At 39.0% G+C, this 17,743-nt stretch overlaps 1 protein-coding gene across 5 annotated transcripts in view; it reads right to left on the bottom strand.

The window, feature by feature from the left end:
* The window catches only part of NTNG1 (netrin G1), a 319,781-nt gene that overhangs the window by 138,438 nt on the left and 163,600 nt on the right, over positions 1-17,743 (bottom strand). For all 5 annotated transcript variants that reach the window (XM_036895327.2, XM_036895329.2, XM_036895330.2 and 2 more), the window contains exon 3: positions 6,892-7,532. In XM_036895327.2, coding sequence (XP_036751222.2) covers positions 6,892-7,532 — 641 coding nt within the window. The remainder of the gene's footprint in view (positions 1-6,891; positions 7,533-17,743) is intronic.

Raw genomic sequence — 17,743 nt, 5'->3', positions numbered from 1 at the left:
AGTCACTATAGTTCCAGAAGAGAGAATATGGACTAATAAATGTAAGTTAAAAGGGAAAGCAAATTGCCCTCAATTGAGGAATAAACTTTCTTAAAGTAAGCTAAGGCAGTTGGCCATTTTCAAGCTTATCCATGAGTATTTGTGGCTTGTTTTAGCGCTTGATGATGCCCATTAAGCAGAAGTAGTTGCAAATACTAAGGGCTTATGTAAAAATATGGAAGAAAAATTAATATTGAGAAGATTCAGTTCATTTATTTTTTTCTCCCCTATAGAAAATAAAAGACTATGATTATAATTTTATTTTAGCAGTAAAACTGCTAGAACTAACACAATATGACACATTAGCCCAATCGCACATAATAAAATTGATAAAAATGAGGTAAGAAGTTAAAGCAAACTCAGATGGTTAAATAGTGAACCAAAAGTCATGGAAAAGGTGACTCCCAGAACTTTCTCAGAAAGGCAAAGCCAGCAGACCTACTGGTTCATTGTTGCCATTTAAAGATTGCTCTGTTGGAAATATTTTGGGACTCCTATCTGTACTGAGCCCACTTCAGGCTAGTATGGCTGCAGAAGCCTAATGGAAAGAAAGCATAAGGCTTGTAACTAGCAACCTGACTTTGTTACTTTTATTACGTGTGGGATGTTCAACAACAACAAAAAATCATGAAACTTTTCTTGTCCTCAATTTTCCCATCTGTAAAATTGGGTTGAACAACAGTTGGCTCATGAGTTTATGAGGATTAAAGGAAGCAAGATACCACACAGGAGCCGTGTAGCCTGGGTGCTGTGCAGATGTCAAGGGCCATTAGGTAACTACTAATGGGGCGATTAGAATTCCCTCATTCCCTGCTTTTCTGCTTTCCTCCTGTTGCTCAGATTATTTCTTAGTTTCCTTCAGAAATCACCGTTAAATGACAGTATTCCACAAAGTTCTGTAAATGTTCTATAAATGGCCATAGTTTATAATTATAAGGGAAAACACCCTATTTTATCAATGTCATTCATTCCCTAATATTCAATCATTAGATATAAGGGGATAATTTTCAAACCTTAATGTCTAACTCAAACCTCTTACTGAAACACCAGATATGTATTTTCAAATCCTTAACTTGATGCTTCACTTGGGTTCCTACTGAAGTCTTTCTTTCAGCCCTTTCTTCCTCAAAAATCTGATTGGTTACCAAAGTCCTATAGACTTGGTAAGCAAATCTCAAGCCTTTATGTTATGATGGCTTTTGTGGATTTTGGAGAGCTTTTCCACACCCTCCTTTAAGCCTCAGGGCATAGGGTTATAGCTGCTCTACAGTCAAGCAGTGTTACAGCTCTCCTTGTCTCTGCATTTCTTTGCTGAACACAGCCGCACTGGAACTTCCTCTAACAGTACTGCCTTAGAATGGTTCTCACCTGCAATTAGTCAACATAGGAGAACCCAGGTAATTTTAGGTCTACTGTAGCATGGGAGACCGAAGAGGTCAAGATGCAAGAATCATTCAGTGCTTCTTGTAGATGCCGAAGGTCCCCAAGGAGAAGATGGAAGGGCATCTCAGTTCATTTGTCCCATCCCAGCATTTGTCCACTCTACCAGTTCCCAGCTATTTGGAGTTCCTTAATATGTTGTCCTGTTTTTAAACATGATTGCCACATAGCATATCCATTCTGCCCTGGCTGCTTGGCATTCTAAAGCACATGTTTCAAGACACCATGCAGTGTCATATCCTCATTAAAGCTTTTGCTGGGCTGCCCCGGTTAAATTAGTGTCTCCTTCTCTGTTACCAGTACACTTTACACATTCACTCAGTGAATGCACTTAATGAAAGTTGTCTTAATTTTTCATTTACATGCCTGTGCCCTTCTGGATATCAGATCCTTGAGAGCACTGAATACCCTGTGCATCTCCATATACCCACTGGCTAGCCCAGCATCTGTCCCAGGGTAGAGGATATCTAATTTTTGGTGACAGAAAAAAGGAAGATGTTATAAAAGCAGAATTGGTTAAGCAGGAGTAAAACCCAGCCTCATAATTAGGACTAACTGGGAGGAATGAACAAATTTACCTCTCACAGAAGAGGCAAATAGTAAATATTTTGGTAGATTTATTTGAACTGTGGTTAGGGAAAAGACAGAGAACTTGCAGGATGACTGGCAAGCTTTTTGTAATTAGCAGGTTGCTTCAGTACTACATAATCTTCCAAATTAATTGAGAAAATTTAAAGAACACCCTACTGCTTTTATCTTTTTAAATTTTCCCGTGTGTTCTTGCTTACCTAGTATCACATGTCCTTGCAATTACCATTTGAAAGTGAATTTCAACCTCCTATTCATAGCAAATACCAAGGTGGTGACATTCAAAGAGTGTGGGTTTACAAATATATCTGATCCCTCCAGAGGGGGAGCGGGTGGGGACCTTCCTCACTCCTGACACCCCGTTAGAGTGGTGCTGTCCCTGGACCTTCCCAGGCCCTTAGATTAGGCAGGGAGGGTATGGTTCCGAGCTGGGGCAGTAATGAAGAGAGGATGGTACCAAAAGGGTGCAGAAGTGGAGCCTCTGTTAGCACTCCCCGGCTTCTTTCTTGGAGGCATGGAAGGCATGTAAACAGACTAAATTTAAAAAATATTAAATTAAATAAATAGTATAAAAAAATTCTGGCAACCAACTTCCTATAAGGAGCTTGGGTAGGCAACACAAAGGGTAAGAAATGAGTAAACACCACTGAGAAAAATTATTGATAATATGTTTAGGAATATTGTGTAACATGGCAAGTAATAGAAATTTAGTTTGGAATTTCCTAAACCACTGGGAAAAGTTCTTACAATCCTGTCCTAAAGTTTTTGAGGTTGAAAAAGAATTTTCCTTTGTTTGAAACCAATACCTTGACACATTGCTGATAGCATATCTTACAAATAGATGAGCATGTTGTCAAGTGTTCATATCTTTCAAATTTAACAATTATTACAATAAATCATACCACCTCCTTGAAATGGTTCGCTTCAAAGGAACAATAAATAATGTAGTGTTTATGTTCTATGAAAGCTATGCATCTGACAAATATGACGTTCAACTTTTTAAAATTTAATTATGGAAAACTTAGAAGGAAATAAAACATGTAAAAATCAAAATTTCCAATTGTATAGCTAGGAAAACATTTGGACATTATCTATATTTAACAGTCTGTGAATTTAACTCCCTGTCTGTATAAGAAGATATTCAGAGCAAACATCGACTCTTCATTTCTCCTCTCACCCCTCATCTGGGTAGATTTTATTTATGCATTAGACGACCTTTTTGGCCATTAGAACCATCTTGCTTCAGCAGTTAATTAACACAAGTACCATAATTTAATACAGTTAATGCTACTTGATGCCCTTTAATGTATCTTCCATTAGTGATATTATTGTAGTATTACCCCGTAAATTAAAATGAGATCAAGGCTAAGAGAGCCACTCTTTAATTAAGGTACTGGCACACTGCACTCGCCTATTATTCACTAGAGAAAATCACCCTGATTTACTGAACTAGGGCATCCATAAGTCAGAATTAGTCCATGAAGATTATTAGGTTTATTGAACAATATAAGTACTATGGAGTCACGGAGATTGCCAAGAGCTATGTTTCCTCTTTTTCCTCTGTTATCTTAATAAATACACAATGAGGTGGAGTAAAGGGAAGCAAAATAAGTATATAGCAGAAGAGGAATACAATTTTTAGGATGGGATTATAGCTTTTGTCACAGTGAGATAGGTATCAGATGTGTCACATGCCAAAAAGAACACAAATGTTACATCAGTAACTATCAAAACATCATTGTTACCAAACAATACTAGCCTTTATCAAACATAAAGGCACGTACACATGCCTACAAGAAGCAGAGAATTGAAGCTCATAGTCAATTCAAGCAAAGACTGCAAAGTTTTTGTCTCATAGCTTTAACATTTCAAGGTGAAAAATCTTGTATTGTCTGTGCACTTTCTACGGATATTGACACACTTCCTTCAAATGAGTCCTGCAAATTCCCACTTTACGGTGGATGTGGTGGTAGGGTGACAAGTGGAACAATAGCGTTATAATGAAGAGACACTGACATGTATAGGCGTGCTGACTATTGTGATCGTTTCATGGATGGTGGAAGGTGGAGGCAGAGAGGCTGTTGAGAGAAACAAATATCTCATTTATATTTTGGAAAGTTTATATTTATGATATCCTTGAACAGGAACCTTTAGAACTTTCCTTTAGAGAATCATCTAAATTCAATAAATTCAACCTGCCTATAGATGATTTGCTATATAAAAGAAAGACAACCTAGACTGTTAACCCTACGGAAGTTTTCAAGAGTAAAATATACAACGGCTTTTATGCTGAAAGGCCCTGAACCAGCAGCAGTTCCCTTCAGTAACTCCTCCTTCCTTACATAACTTAAAAAGCTGGAGACATGCCCAAGCCGTCAGGCCTTGCCTCTTTAGACCCTCCCCTAACACTAAAAATACCCTGGCCATCTGGTGCCTACCATGGCACATGCCAGCATCGGTTTTGCCCTGAGGAATTTGGACAGAGTTTAGAGGTGACAGAGAGGGACCTTATGGAAGGTGCTCACCTCTATTGGACCTTTCTCTCCTGCCCAGCTGCTTCCTCACCAGCTTACAGGGGACTGGCAAACAGGAAATGACAGTGGAGGTGAGTCCCAGAGAAGGGAGGAGCGCTCCTCCGAAGTCTGCAGAGCCATGAAATACAGCTAGAGGATACTACTAGGATGATGGGATAAGTGAAAAGTGGAAAATCTGGTGGGAGTCTACATTTCCAACTTGCTACCTTTAAGACAGAGTATGTCTGGCCCCAGTAAAAAAAAAAAATGCATAAAAATGCCTGTGGCTTTATATATATTTTCACTCTCTTTGAAATAATCAGAGGAAACAAAAATAAATATGCAATAACAGAAATAAGCCCAACAAGGGTTATTTCCCATCCAAAAGCCTCACAAGATTGCCTCCTTTGCAAGTGGAAAATCAGCATATTTGAAGAAGTTGGGCTATAAGGATTATGGCTTAGATTAAGGATTTCTTGAACTGCAAGGAAACTGATTTAGATGATTTGACCTAACAGCATAGATCACACTAGGATTCAAATTCAGCTTATTAATTTTGACATTTCTTCTTGTAGGTGAACAGAATACTTGTTACTTTGTTATGGAATGCTATTGTTCAGAATTATCAACCCCAATTTTTATATACTATGGTCCTCATGAATTAGATACTGGAACCCAATCATCTATTGCTAAAATATTCATGAGTATAATGGCTATATTTTATTATAAATAGGAAACTAATGTTTAAGGCAACAGCTCCATGTTGCCCTCTCATGGTGCCCTATGAACTGTCCTTTTATACCTTGGAGCCCACAAGCTCAATATTGTGCCAGTGCATATCTCTCTCAGAAACATTATTTTGCTTTAAAGATACGTTCATCACATATCACCAAGACCTTGGTTAAAAATTCTTAAAGAGATTCCATTGCTAAAGTTTATTGGTGCCTACAGGAGGAACATGAAGCTAGAACAAAGCTGAGTAGTGGTCCCCAGTTCCTAGCACCTTCCACAGTTAAGATTCTGAAACCTCTATCCCCAAACTGAGGTCACACTTAACACGCCATTCTGTGTGCCCACTATGGCCCTAACCTTAACAGCTGTGACCCCTTCTCCCTTCCTGTGCGCAAATATGATATTACTATTATCAAAGATAAGTTGAGCCAACTTTGAAAGGCCAGGAAGTCTCAACACTTCTCCAGTTTCTAAAGTCTAGGCTGCCCTAAGGGAGATGCTGGAAGCCAGTAAACTTAATGAATCCTACCTTACTTGTCTACATTTTATGATTACTTAATTAAAATTACATGATTTATGTTCTGACAGTGTTCCTATCCTCAAGTATTCTGATTTAAATCTATCTTGGCATTTTCAGAATGATTATTGCTATGCTTTCCTTTCCCATTTTTCTGTATACCCCCCAACCCTTTAGTTTTCCCAACTCATTCTTGCATGCTTCAACTCCCATCAGTTGGTTATGTTAATAACACACCACGCTTAAAAGCTGGTTGAAAAAAATCTCTACATTGTGGTCCTTGTTCTCACTATTTAAGTTTGCATTTACACATCTTCAAAATTCTTGGAAACTTACTTGTGGTTCTGTATATTATCAAAATAAAAGATGTGCTTAAACTGTGATAAGGCATGTGTTTAAACTCTGGTTCATCTGTAACTGACCCACAAAAGGGAGAGAGCCTGACTCAGGTCCATGTTTTAAATGGTAGTATATTTTTTTAAGACAATGACCTCCCAAAACCTGAAAAGTAGAGCTTGTCCATTTATACCAAATGTACTGTATTTCCTAAATGCTTTGGTTTGGATTTAAAGATAAGAAACACAATCTTCATTTCCAGAACTTCACGCAATATAATATACAAAACATAAACAAAGATAGTCCTATATGCTGAAACCCCTCTCTTGCATCTAAAAACAAGGGAAAGGTATATTTCTTGTTTCTCAGTCCCTCCTATAGAGCAGCCAGCTTTGTTCCTCCTGGCTTCATTGCCTGAAAGACTTAAACCGCCTCGTGACCTAGGGAGTTCTTTGGTCTCAAGTAAGATGCTTTCTTTCCCCCCTTTCGTTTAAATTTTAAGAAATCCTGGCAGGTTCAGGGTCAGTAACAGAAAGTCTGGGATTACAAATGATTGCCGAGTAAGAGGAGTCTCAGGTGCCTCAGAACCTACCTCTAAGCAGGTGTTCAGGAGACAGTGTTGCAGTGGCAAGTGACAAATGTCTCTACAGCTGCAAGACACACTCTGGCATTTTTTTTTTGTTTAACACACCCATTCTCATTCAAGTCAGACAGATGTTCTCTTACCTTCCATGCACCTTTATGTCTGAGATTGCGTAAAAGTAGCGTGCCAAATGTAGCTCATCTACAAATATTTCCCCGACTGCTGGTCTCAAGAGCCTTATCCTCAGGTCTGTGACTGTAAAGAAATCTCTGAGTTTCTTGGTTGTATCCAGCTGTCCGTAGAGGGAAGCCATGTTGCGTAGCCATGGTCCAGCAAAAAACGCAAACCTGTCTTTGATTTCAAAGTGGATTATTTTGCTATTTGTCATATACCCCGTGGAGTACTCTTCGGTGCAAATTATTTCTAAGACCGTATGCTGTGATAAATCCTTCACGGATTTAGGATCCATGTGAAAAGCATCTAAGCAGTCTGTGGCATAATACTGATAGGGCTGCCATGTTCGTCCATAATCGAGGGATTTCTCCAGGATCATTTGATCAGGACGCCCTGATTCAAAGGTAATAACTATGTTGTCTGTGAGCTCAATAGTTTTGCTCCAAGACAGAGTGATGTTAACCTGGAGAGGCTTGGGGTACTCCTTCCAAGTAGCAGACTGCCAAAATGTGGAGGGATGTCTTCCTTCAAAGTCAAACATCAGCTCAGGGGGGTGCGCCAGCTCAGGGGTGCTCGCATCGCACTCATTATTGCACATGTAGGGGTTGCCCTATGGAAGAAGAACAGAAGAGGTGCATCACAATACCGGTTTGACATAAGTCTTGCCATATTGCTGCTGCGGTAAAAGAGGCTAGAAAAGAAAGAAAAGAAACCTGTTCGTGGTAACCGTTTTTATTTGCCCTAACTGGATTCTCCTTTTTAATAGCTTTAGAAAAAAGAAGGCAATATGGTAATTTTTGTGCCTTGTTTCCTTCCATGGGCTTTAAGAAATGAAAACAGTTTATTTATCCCATATGTGTTAGACCCATAATGTGGTCCCAGAAGCACAAAGACACTGAGCAACTGTCTAATGGCTCAGTATCTCCATGTCCTCTTATAAAAGTGCCATAGAAAAGCAAGGAAATTCCTCCTGCCTCAAGGACATTCCTTAAGAGCACAGTTCTTTAAAAAGTCATTTTTCAAGCAAAGCTTTAGAACTAGCAGTGAACCATAGATACCTGTATCCTGTTTGGGAAATAATACCCCCACACAACATTCAGTTTCTTTCTGCTTTGCCTCAAATCCATCATACTTAACTAGCTCCCTGCTTCATAAAGCCTGCTTTTAAACATTTACTTTGTTCACCACAAATCATTAAAATGTGGTATACTACAGGCCCTGGGGCTTGGTCCAAACATCTGCCATTCCATTAGCTGGAGGCAAGGGGCTTGCTCAGGGAAGACTTGGGATGGGGGTGTGTTCCAATTTATCAGGGCAGGAAAATCCAGTACTTAATGAGAGGTTGTTGCAAAGCTCCACAGCCACTTGATGGGTGACCCTGTGCGGGCCCACAGCCAGCTCGCCATGGAAGTCAGCCATTACTATTAGTCTCCCTCTCACAAGGACTCCTTTCTTCACAGTCCACTCAAACGAGAAGCTGGAAAGAAGCCTCCTTGTCATAGTCCGAGTTATTAACATCACTTCATGCTGCCCTGAATGGCTGCTTCCAGCTTTCATCAGTAGATGTTATGGTAAACTGGCCCCCCAATTTTGGTTTATTTTGTGTTTAAGGAAACAAATGGTATCATTTGGAATCACTCTTCAGGCATTTCTAATTTTGTACTGGGTAATTGTAAGCATGGAAGGCTGAAAGAATCCACTTTCCAACATTGTCCTTAGGCTCTCTCTTGTAATTACAATTAGATTTTTTTTTTCCTTTTCCATGTACTGATAGCTTTTCATTGTATCTGCAGCAGGCATGAACTGGGTCTCAAATAATGCATTTACACTTTAGATACTGACAGTCAGTTCCTGGCTGACTGTGTGAAATGTAAGATGAACACTGGGGAACTGCTTTGGCTTCCCTAGAGGCAACTTCCTTCTACTTAGCTAATACTTTCACCCTCTCTTTCCCATTAATGCAATAGAATACTAAAGCTGGCAACAGGTTTGGGAGATTCAAGTATAATTGAGATGGGGCAGAAGAAAGGAGAGAAGGTACATTATTTGAGGAACAGGATGGTTTTAAAAATAGATTCAAGGCATCAGTGATAATGGAAATGTTTCTGTACTTCTCCCTTAAATTTCAATTCCCTATTCCTGATCCCAGCGTCTGTGGCACTATTTATAGTATCCCCTTCAAAACGAGCCAAGGGGGGAAAATAAGTTTCTGTTCCAGGTGGAATAAATCACCAAATTTATTATTATTTAAGCTCTCTTAGGCATACCAGAGAGCCAAATGCAAAGCTCTGCAAACTGGCAAATGCTTTTTATGGAGGGCTATAAATATTGTGGAATCTGTCAGGATTTATAAATTCTAAATATATGTAAATGCACATATTACTGAAAGGGGTCAGATTTACACAAACCACACCTCACTGAAAAAATATGGTCACTTCAAAATCTGTCTGCATGTGGCATCTGCACAATCATTAACTTGGATGCTACCACCTTCCTCCTGACAAAAGCATCTTCATCTGTGGTCAAGGGCACAGACACACAGGAAATCAGCTCTCTGGGGGATACAACGAAGTGAGTTATCAGACGTTTGTATTAAGTGGTGTTAAAAGATAGCATTTCTTTGACTTCAGCATAAATGCACAGAGCTTCTCAGGCGGGGATATTGTGCTGAGACAAGGCAGGCACAGCACACTGATGCTGGGGATGGTCCGTACCACCAAGCCTGTCTTAGAAAATGTATTTGAAGATGCTTACATAAAAAAGCATTCATTCCTACACTGGATAAAATGTGTCGACAATTGCTGCCATTTATTTAGCCCTATAGGTCAGATGCATATTCACTCTCCTGGGTGATTGTTTTCATCCCTACCTTGTGAGAGGAAACTGAGGCACAGAGAAGTGTTAGGAAGCTTGCCCAACATCATATACCAGTGTGAGTTTAGGGGCAGAGCCTGCTTCTCCTGTCCCTGTCTGACCTGTTCAACTCCCAAATCAAGAGTTGCCTCTGACTCAACCCAATCTTTGAAACAGGTTAGCTGGTAGAAAGGAAGGACTTAAGATCAAATAACTTTGGGACACACAGCCCAAGATTTTCTTATCTTAGAGAGCCCCAGTGATCATTGTCATACATCTAAGATACCTTAAGTAACAACCTTCCTTAGTTTCATGAACACCCAGTTTCAGAAACGTATTTCACCCTGGAGCCCCTTTTTGTTTTAATCACCCCTGTTTATAGCCCACGCAAGTAGTGTCCCAGAGAGCCTCCTTTGAGATTCTCTGCTTTCTATTACTTTTAAAATTGTAAATGTGATGCCAGACACCACAACCCTTAGTTGTAATCCTTTAAATGAAGACAAGTCCATATAAGGCATCCAGTCTCTGCTTTTCTGCTTTTGTTTCACAGGGACACTCTTTGACTGGGGCTCAACAGGATGGTCAGCTCAGGGTAAAGGCTGGCAGCCATCAAAATGCATGCCAGGCCAAGGAGATATTTCATTGCTCTGCATTGATCTGGTGCTTTAGGCCCCTGAAAAATGAGAGAAAAGCTTCATGCATTCAATAAGTATTAATTGAATGTCTACTCTATTACTGTATTTAAGGCATATGCTCTGGCTCCCAGATACACCAGTAAACAAATACAAGTCCTTCCTTTCAGCAGAGCTTCCATCTTAGCTGGGAGACATGCACCAAACAAGCAAATATATAATGTTTTAAAATGCTACATGGTGAAAACTGCTTTGGAGAAAAAGAAAAACAATTAAAGGGAAGAATGGTGTTGGAGGAGGAATACTGATTGTTAACAGTACATTGGGAGGTCAGAGAAAGTCTGTGCTCAATAATGTGGCATTTAAGCAGGTTAAGGACAATTCTTAATTTACACTGGAGACGATCAGAGGTTGACCAGAATATGACAGTCTCGTCCTTCATCTGACTCCACTCTTTGTGATAATTTCAAGCAGCATAACAATTTATTGAAATGGATGAGTAAACAAATCATTTCCAGTGAGAATCTATGCCAAATGACTGTAAGATAGGAAAAAAAGAAATATCAACCTAACCATTCTACATAGCACTCTTGCTCTTTTAGGAGATTAATGCTTTGATGGCCATTAAGATAACTCACTGAGAGACCAGGGACATTGAAAGAAAACATTCAGGGGGAAAAAAAAAATCATTTTGATTCCCTACAAAGAAACCCTGCACCTTAGGTGAGAGAGAAAGGAAAAGGACAAAGTAGCCGAAAATCTAGAAAGAGAAATGGAGGAGAGATTACATGTCAAAATATTTCTCGTGACTGTTTCACATGGATGTGACCTGTGATACTGTTATGGATCATTATCAATATAAAAACAATTGCTGTTAAAGGGATAAGGTTCATTAATTTTTCGACTACTTCAACCCCACCCTAATCCTCTCTAAAACCATCAACAATGAAATTTATATAAGAAAAATAACTTACCCCTACTTGTGAAAGCAAAGAATACTTCTTGCTTCTAAGTCTAACAGACTCAGGCATTAGCAAGAGTAAGTAATTATTTTGTGGCCAGCAGGCAGTCTCAAATAGATCTTAATTTAAGTCCTACAAGCAACAGATCTTTAACTGATTGTCTATGGACAAAGCAGAAAATATTTATGACTATACTGATAATATTTACACCATTAAGAGATGCCTAAATAATTAAACAGATATTGCTGCTAAGTATTTTTTTTAATAATTAGAAGAAGATTGTGATGCTTAATTTCATTTAAAAAATGTTAATATTTTGCCTCCGGGAGAACTGCAGTTAGTTATTAATTAGCACTTTGTAGCCAAAGTGGGAAGTTGTTGTTCTTCTTTAATGTGCTTTCAGAATTTACAGGGATAAATAAAATTTGAGACATGTTTTTATTGTTACTATTGACAGAAGTGCCTTCCTTCTGGCAAGCCACACTTGAAAAGAACATCCTTTCCACCTGCAATCTGCTAGAGCCTTCTGAGTTAAAAAAGAAAATCCTACATAAGCCATATTAATATAGTGTTTGTGGTTCCTACCATTTTGGATATGCCCTTCCAAGCTTTACCTATTGGCAAACTACTGGGAAGGACAGTTGGAAATGTAGGGAATTCTCTTGGGAAATTTGCTACCGAACCGGAAGTTACATGCCAGAAAGGCATGTACTTACAAGTGGTTGTGAGAAGCATTTGGGTTATCATGTAGAAACAGTGAGACAGAGCTGCCTGGCACCCATTTGCATCTGGCTGGTCCATGCTTGTTTTATTAGTAAGTGACAGTAAAAAAAAAAATGACACAAAGGCAAGGGGAGCAGGAACCATGCTCTGGGATAGCACTCCTGAATCATTCCCCTTGGAACTTTGAAACAGATGTCATTGTAGCTTTTGATGTCACGAGGCTTGAAAGGAGTGAAGACACTGTTACCACAGCCTACTGCTCCTCTCAGAGATGAGCCATGGGCACCACGTTTTAGCTGCTAGGCTGGGCTATCGTCTGGAGGAGATGGCTTCCTTTTCTCTCCTTTCACTGCAGCTCACTGGGAGTCAACAACTTATGGGAGGCTGATGACTGGCCTCTATATCAGAGGGATAGCTTTTGGTGGGGGCGATCCCTACTCGCAGTTCCTGCTTGGAACTTCTTGGTCACTTTCCCCAAGTCCGTCTGCTCTGGATTCCTGCTTGGCTATGACATGGGAAGGCCCCTCCTTTAGACTCCCCTGAAGATAATCAGACTACTCAGAGCCTGGAAGCTGATGTTCACCAACCATGCTTGTTCCTCAGTGATCACGATGTTCATCACAAAGCCGCCTTCAGGTCTTAAAGTCCTGTGAGCGGCATTAGAGAGAACAGGCAGAATCTAGAACCAGAGGTAAGTATAATCCAAGATGGCAGACATCTTTTCTGGAAATCTGAAAGATAAGGGTCATCACCACCAATACTGACAGGCCTTGAAGGCCACAGCTATGGGGATAAACTCTGTATGTCCTCAGACAGGGGCCCAGAAGACAGCATGTTTCCAGTTACCTTTTGTCCCTTCATACAGAAAAGGCAGCAATCTCTACAAACCACAGTGCAATCTCACTGACCACCTGCCCTGTTAACTAGTATGCCGGGTCACAGTGCAGGGTGGACACATGGTAACACTAGAGCCTGAATATTATGGGACTGTCCCAAGTTTAGATCCTCTGAAACTGCTGTGACAAAAGTACCTCTGTATTTGTCAGAGCATGAGTCTCACATTTTAGTTTGGCAAATATGGACACTCTAAGAATAGCAGAAGATAAAGAGTTTTGTTTTTGCAACTCTGGCATTAAAAAAATGGCTGCTCCATTTCCTAATGGAGCCTCTTGCTCATCACAAAGATTCCTCCCTGGCATAGACACAGGCTTAAGGCCTGACTGAAGCTGTTGCTTGTTTCAATCTGCTCCCTGACACTTCTTTTACTCAGGAATAAAGATGGGAGGGCTTAACCTTTCTGTAATGAGAATACTGGAAGCCACAGCACAGATCATGGACCATAAAAGGCACCTATATAAATCCCCACAGAGGATTATGGTTAGGATTTTCAAGCTAGTGACGGCTGCAGAGGTCAAGAAGACCAAGTTTCTAAGAAGGAGCCAAATACATTCACAAGCCACAAGCCACAAACATGGGTTTGTATATAGCATCCTAAATCATTATTTTGCATGTACTGGAGAAGAAACAAATATGAATGGAATCAAGTAGGTTTGAAAGTGAATATCTATAGAAAAACACTGTGGTAAGGTGACACTATTGTAATTGGTAGGGACATTGCTTTCTAGAATTTATTTTCTTAGAAAGCATCACTTAAAAATATTTCATACAGAGTGCCTTATAGAATATAGTCTCAGGATAGATCAGAACACAGACTCTTAAATGTTACTAACACAGTGCAGAAGTGGACTGTTAGTATTTTAAGTTAAAGTAACTTGGGAGTTAAAATATCATGAAAGTGGGAATGTTCAGAGCCCTGATACCATAATGTACTATGAGAGTTAGTTTGAACATTTTGAATCCTGAGAGTTCTGACTTGATTCTCAAAAACTGGTTCCTCCTTCTCTCACAAGAGAAAGCCAGTCTAAGACCTGCTTGAAGTCCATTTTCTAAAAGCCACCAGCTTTAAGAGAGTATAGGAAGACCAAAGAGTACTTCGCTAAAGTAATCACTTAATCCTAAGAGGCATGATGAGAACTTCCTAACGTGGCATTTGCCAGTGCTCGTTTCTGGTGAGTCTATTCTGATTTCTCATACTCTTTATGTCTTTCAAACTCCTTTCTTCCAGATTCATTAGCTGTTCACTAGGGATCTACTATGTTAAAAATATGGTGAGGAACACAGAAATAACACAACAAAATGTTTGCAAGCAGTGGAGATGAGACCTATACGAAAACAATGGTATGTTGAGTTGGTGACTCGTGCTCCTAGACGGACCATTGGTGGTCCTTGAGGGTAAATGAGAGGCACCAGCAAGACTGTGCAACTTCCCGGAGTGTCTATTTCACCCCTTGGTACATAATTAAACACATTTTTATATTAAAAACAGACATGTTATGAAGTAAAATGTAAAGGGAATTCATAAGCATTTTTTAGGAAAAAATATGAAGACATTTCATGCTTGGAGCAAACTTGGAGGTACGTGTCAAATCCTACTGCACAACAGTATGTACGAAGAGGAGTCTAGGGCTTCAGCTCGGTGATAATTGATTACATTCCACCACACTTCTCCTGCAGATGATCCTTCACTCAAGCGACCCCAGTGTGGCTGCAGCAACATTATGCTTACCACAAATGAGAATTAGGAGTTAAATCATCCCAGCGTCAAATTCCAGCCTGAAAATATTTGCTTCATTCTGCCCCTACAGCAATCTGAGTGGCATTTTCCATATACTAAATCTCCATATTAAAAAAAAAAAGTGAATTTGCCGTCCTTTCTCTAGCAAGTTGTAATATGTACTCTGTATTGTAGTGGTGTGTAAACTTTAAGGTGTCCAAGAAATACTTGGTCAGTCCAGTCCCCACCCATCAGGAATCTGCTTCAAAAGACTGGCTTAGATCCAGGAGCCTAAGTTAACAAGTACCTGTGATGGTTCTGATGCAGACACCCTCTAGACCACACTTTGATAGATGGTGGGGCATTGCTGACTAAGAACCAAGGCTCTGGGTTACATACGTCTAGGTTTGAATTCCAGCTCTGCCACTCAGCAGTTACATAGTTTTGAACAAGCTACTTGCCTTTTTTGAGCCTTGATCTCTTCTTTAAAATTCAGTATAACAATATGTACTTTATGGTGTGAATTTGAGATACAACTATATAATACATGTTAAGTGTTTAGCATTTCCTTGGCATACAGCCAGTTGCCAGTCAATAAAGGGTAGTTAGCATTAAAAATGGTCCTCCTCCTGTATTCCTTGACTGAAAATGACACCCAATACTCCTCAAGCAGAAAACCTGGGAATCACATACTCCTTTTTCCTTCCATAGCTTTGGTCACACTATCAGTGCTTTAATTTTTAATATTTAAAAACTTAAAAACATTTTTTTCTCCTGAATTACTGTAATTGTCTCTCATATGTTCTCCATATTATATTGTCCTCTTAAAATATTTTCTCTACAGAGCTTTTATAGTGAACTTTCTAAAATCCAAATCAAACTGCATCATGCCCCTTCTTAAAGCTCTTTAATGGAAAATCCATTACCTCCAGGAGTACAATTCAAATTCCTTAGCATAGTTTGTAAGATCCTTCAAACCTGGCCTCCATATTTTTTACTTTTTAATCACTCATGTTCATACCTCATGAGCCAAACATACCAACCCATGAATGTGTATATGTGTGTATGTCTGTGTGTGTATATATATATATATATATATATATATACTACATAGAGGAATATATACATTATCATGCAACCTATCATATTAAATTCTAATTGTTTACTTTTATGTTTCTTCCACAAAAGTTATATGGGGAGATTTAACACATAGTATGTTTTGTAACAAAAACATATGGATATAAAAAAGTAAGGAAAGCAGAAAGACAGGAAGGCAGGGAGGGAATAGGATAAATAAAGTAGGTTTGAAAGTAGGAATAAGATAGAAAGAATTTGCTCATAGGTTGGTCACTGGGGGGCCAACAGATAACCACACTTAAAGAACTACCCAGCATTCTAAGTTGTAGGTGGAATTTGTATGATGTAATGTATTTGGTAAAACAAAATAAAACCAAACAAAAAGCAAACATCTAACTCCATGTGCCTGTGTGTGTGATTGATAAGAGTTACTGGGACTTCGGTAAGGTTGGAAGACAAAGACAAATGGCATGAGTTGCAGTGATGTCCCAGTCTTTTCCTGGTGTTCATTTTATCTTCATTTTTCTCCATCAGTCTCAGCACTATTTCTCCCAGTGGCTGTAGAGCTGGAGATCTCTTTTTCTCATCCTATCTTGCCTTATTTATCCAACCCATAGCATATTTCTGAGCTTACACGAGTAGTTGAACACCAAGATTTTGATTTTTCATGGGCAATTGTGGACAAGTAAATAAAAATGGAGGGAAGAAGCAGCAAATGGGGTGGTTATAATTTTACAATGTCTAGGCAGGGGAAGTGGTGGCTTAGTGGTGCAAATCCTTAAAAATACAGATGTGTTAAGTAGAAAGGAGTGGAGAACAAGGAAGCAAGCATATTCTGTTGGAAAAGAGGGACGTTGTTTTCCATTTATTGTGCTGCAGCCTAAAGAGCTCTCCTAATTACAGAGATCCTGAAATTTTACCTGGGTCTAGAGATTGATTCATTGGGAAGCTAATGAAGCTTACACCTTAGAGCCACTCAATGACACTAGCTGCTTCTCAGGCTTTGCTCCTGATTTGTGTCTTTAGTTTTGCATTTCTCTTCTAAAAGTGGGCCCACATAACTGTATGGGTTCTAGGATCATAAGACCTGGTCTTGCCATAGTCTGGGACACAGGTTGTGTATTTCAGAGCCCAGTGAACTAAAACAACTCTTCTTTCTTCTTTTCAATTGATTTCATTCCCCTTTTTCCCCTAAGCAGCTTTATTCTCAGCAGTTCTAACTTTGAAATATATTTTCTCTAAATTTTCTTTCTCAAGTTCATACCATATATATATATGTATGTGTATGTGTAATTTATAATATTGATAATATACTGATATTTATTATATTTATAGCATACCAATATTTCATGCAAATGTGGATTTATTTTGTTCAGATAACAGATATATAATTCTCTTGGTGTATTACCAACTATAAATATAATCCTTTATTTGTAAGGCTGAAGTGGCTGTTAGTCTTTCAGAGCCACCATCATGCACCAAAGTAATTTAAAATAAAATTTAAAAAAGCTAAACAGCTATCATATACCAAGCATGTTCAGTGTTATAGATTAGTTTAAATAAGGTTCATTTTCCCTTATTGGTTATAATGTAGTAGCAAGACAAAATTGAGAAAGATGTATCAGTTTCAAATAAGACCGTGTATTATAAAGGGCCATCTTGGGTAGGTTACATAGAAATGAATTAACAATATTCTAATTTAAAGAATTAACATATTCTAATATGCAGATAATACATGCAACAAATTATGGTTAAAGAGAGGTACAGAAGTTAGAAACTCATTACAAAAGAAAGCAGACAGAGTCTTGGCTTTCAAAGATGTCTCAGGTTTGCATATGTGAGGAAGGTATTCTGTTTTTGGAATAGAGAAGGAAATCAATGGTCACTGAACACCTTTTATGGGTAGGAAGTGTGAGAGGAGCTTCATATTTGTCATCTCATTCTCTGAGGCAAGTATTGT

The sequence above is a fragment of the Manis pentadactyla genome, chromosome 4 (assembly GCF_030020395.1).
Source record: "Manis pentadactyla isolate mManPen7 chromosome 4, mManPen7.hap1, whole genome shotgun sequence".
Taxonomy (NCBI): Eukaryota; Metazoa; Chordata; class Mammalia; order Pholidota; family Manidae; genus Manis; species Manis pentadactyla.
The sequence above is the reverse complement of the archived record's forward strand: the minus strand, read 5'-3'. Positions and strand labels throughout refer to the sequence as shown.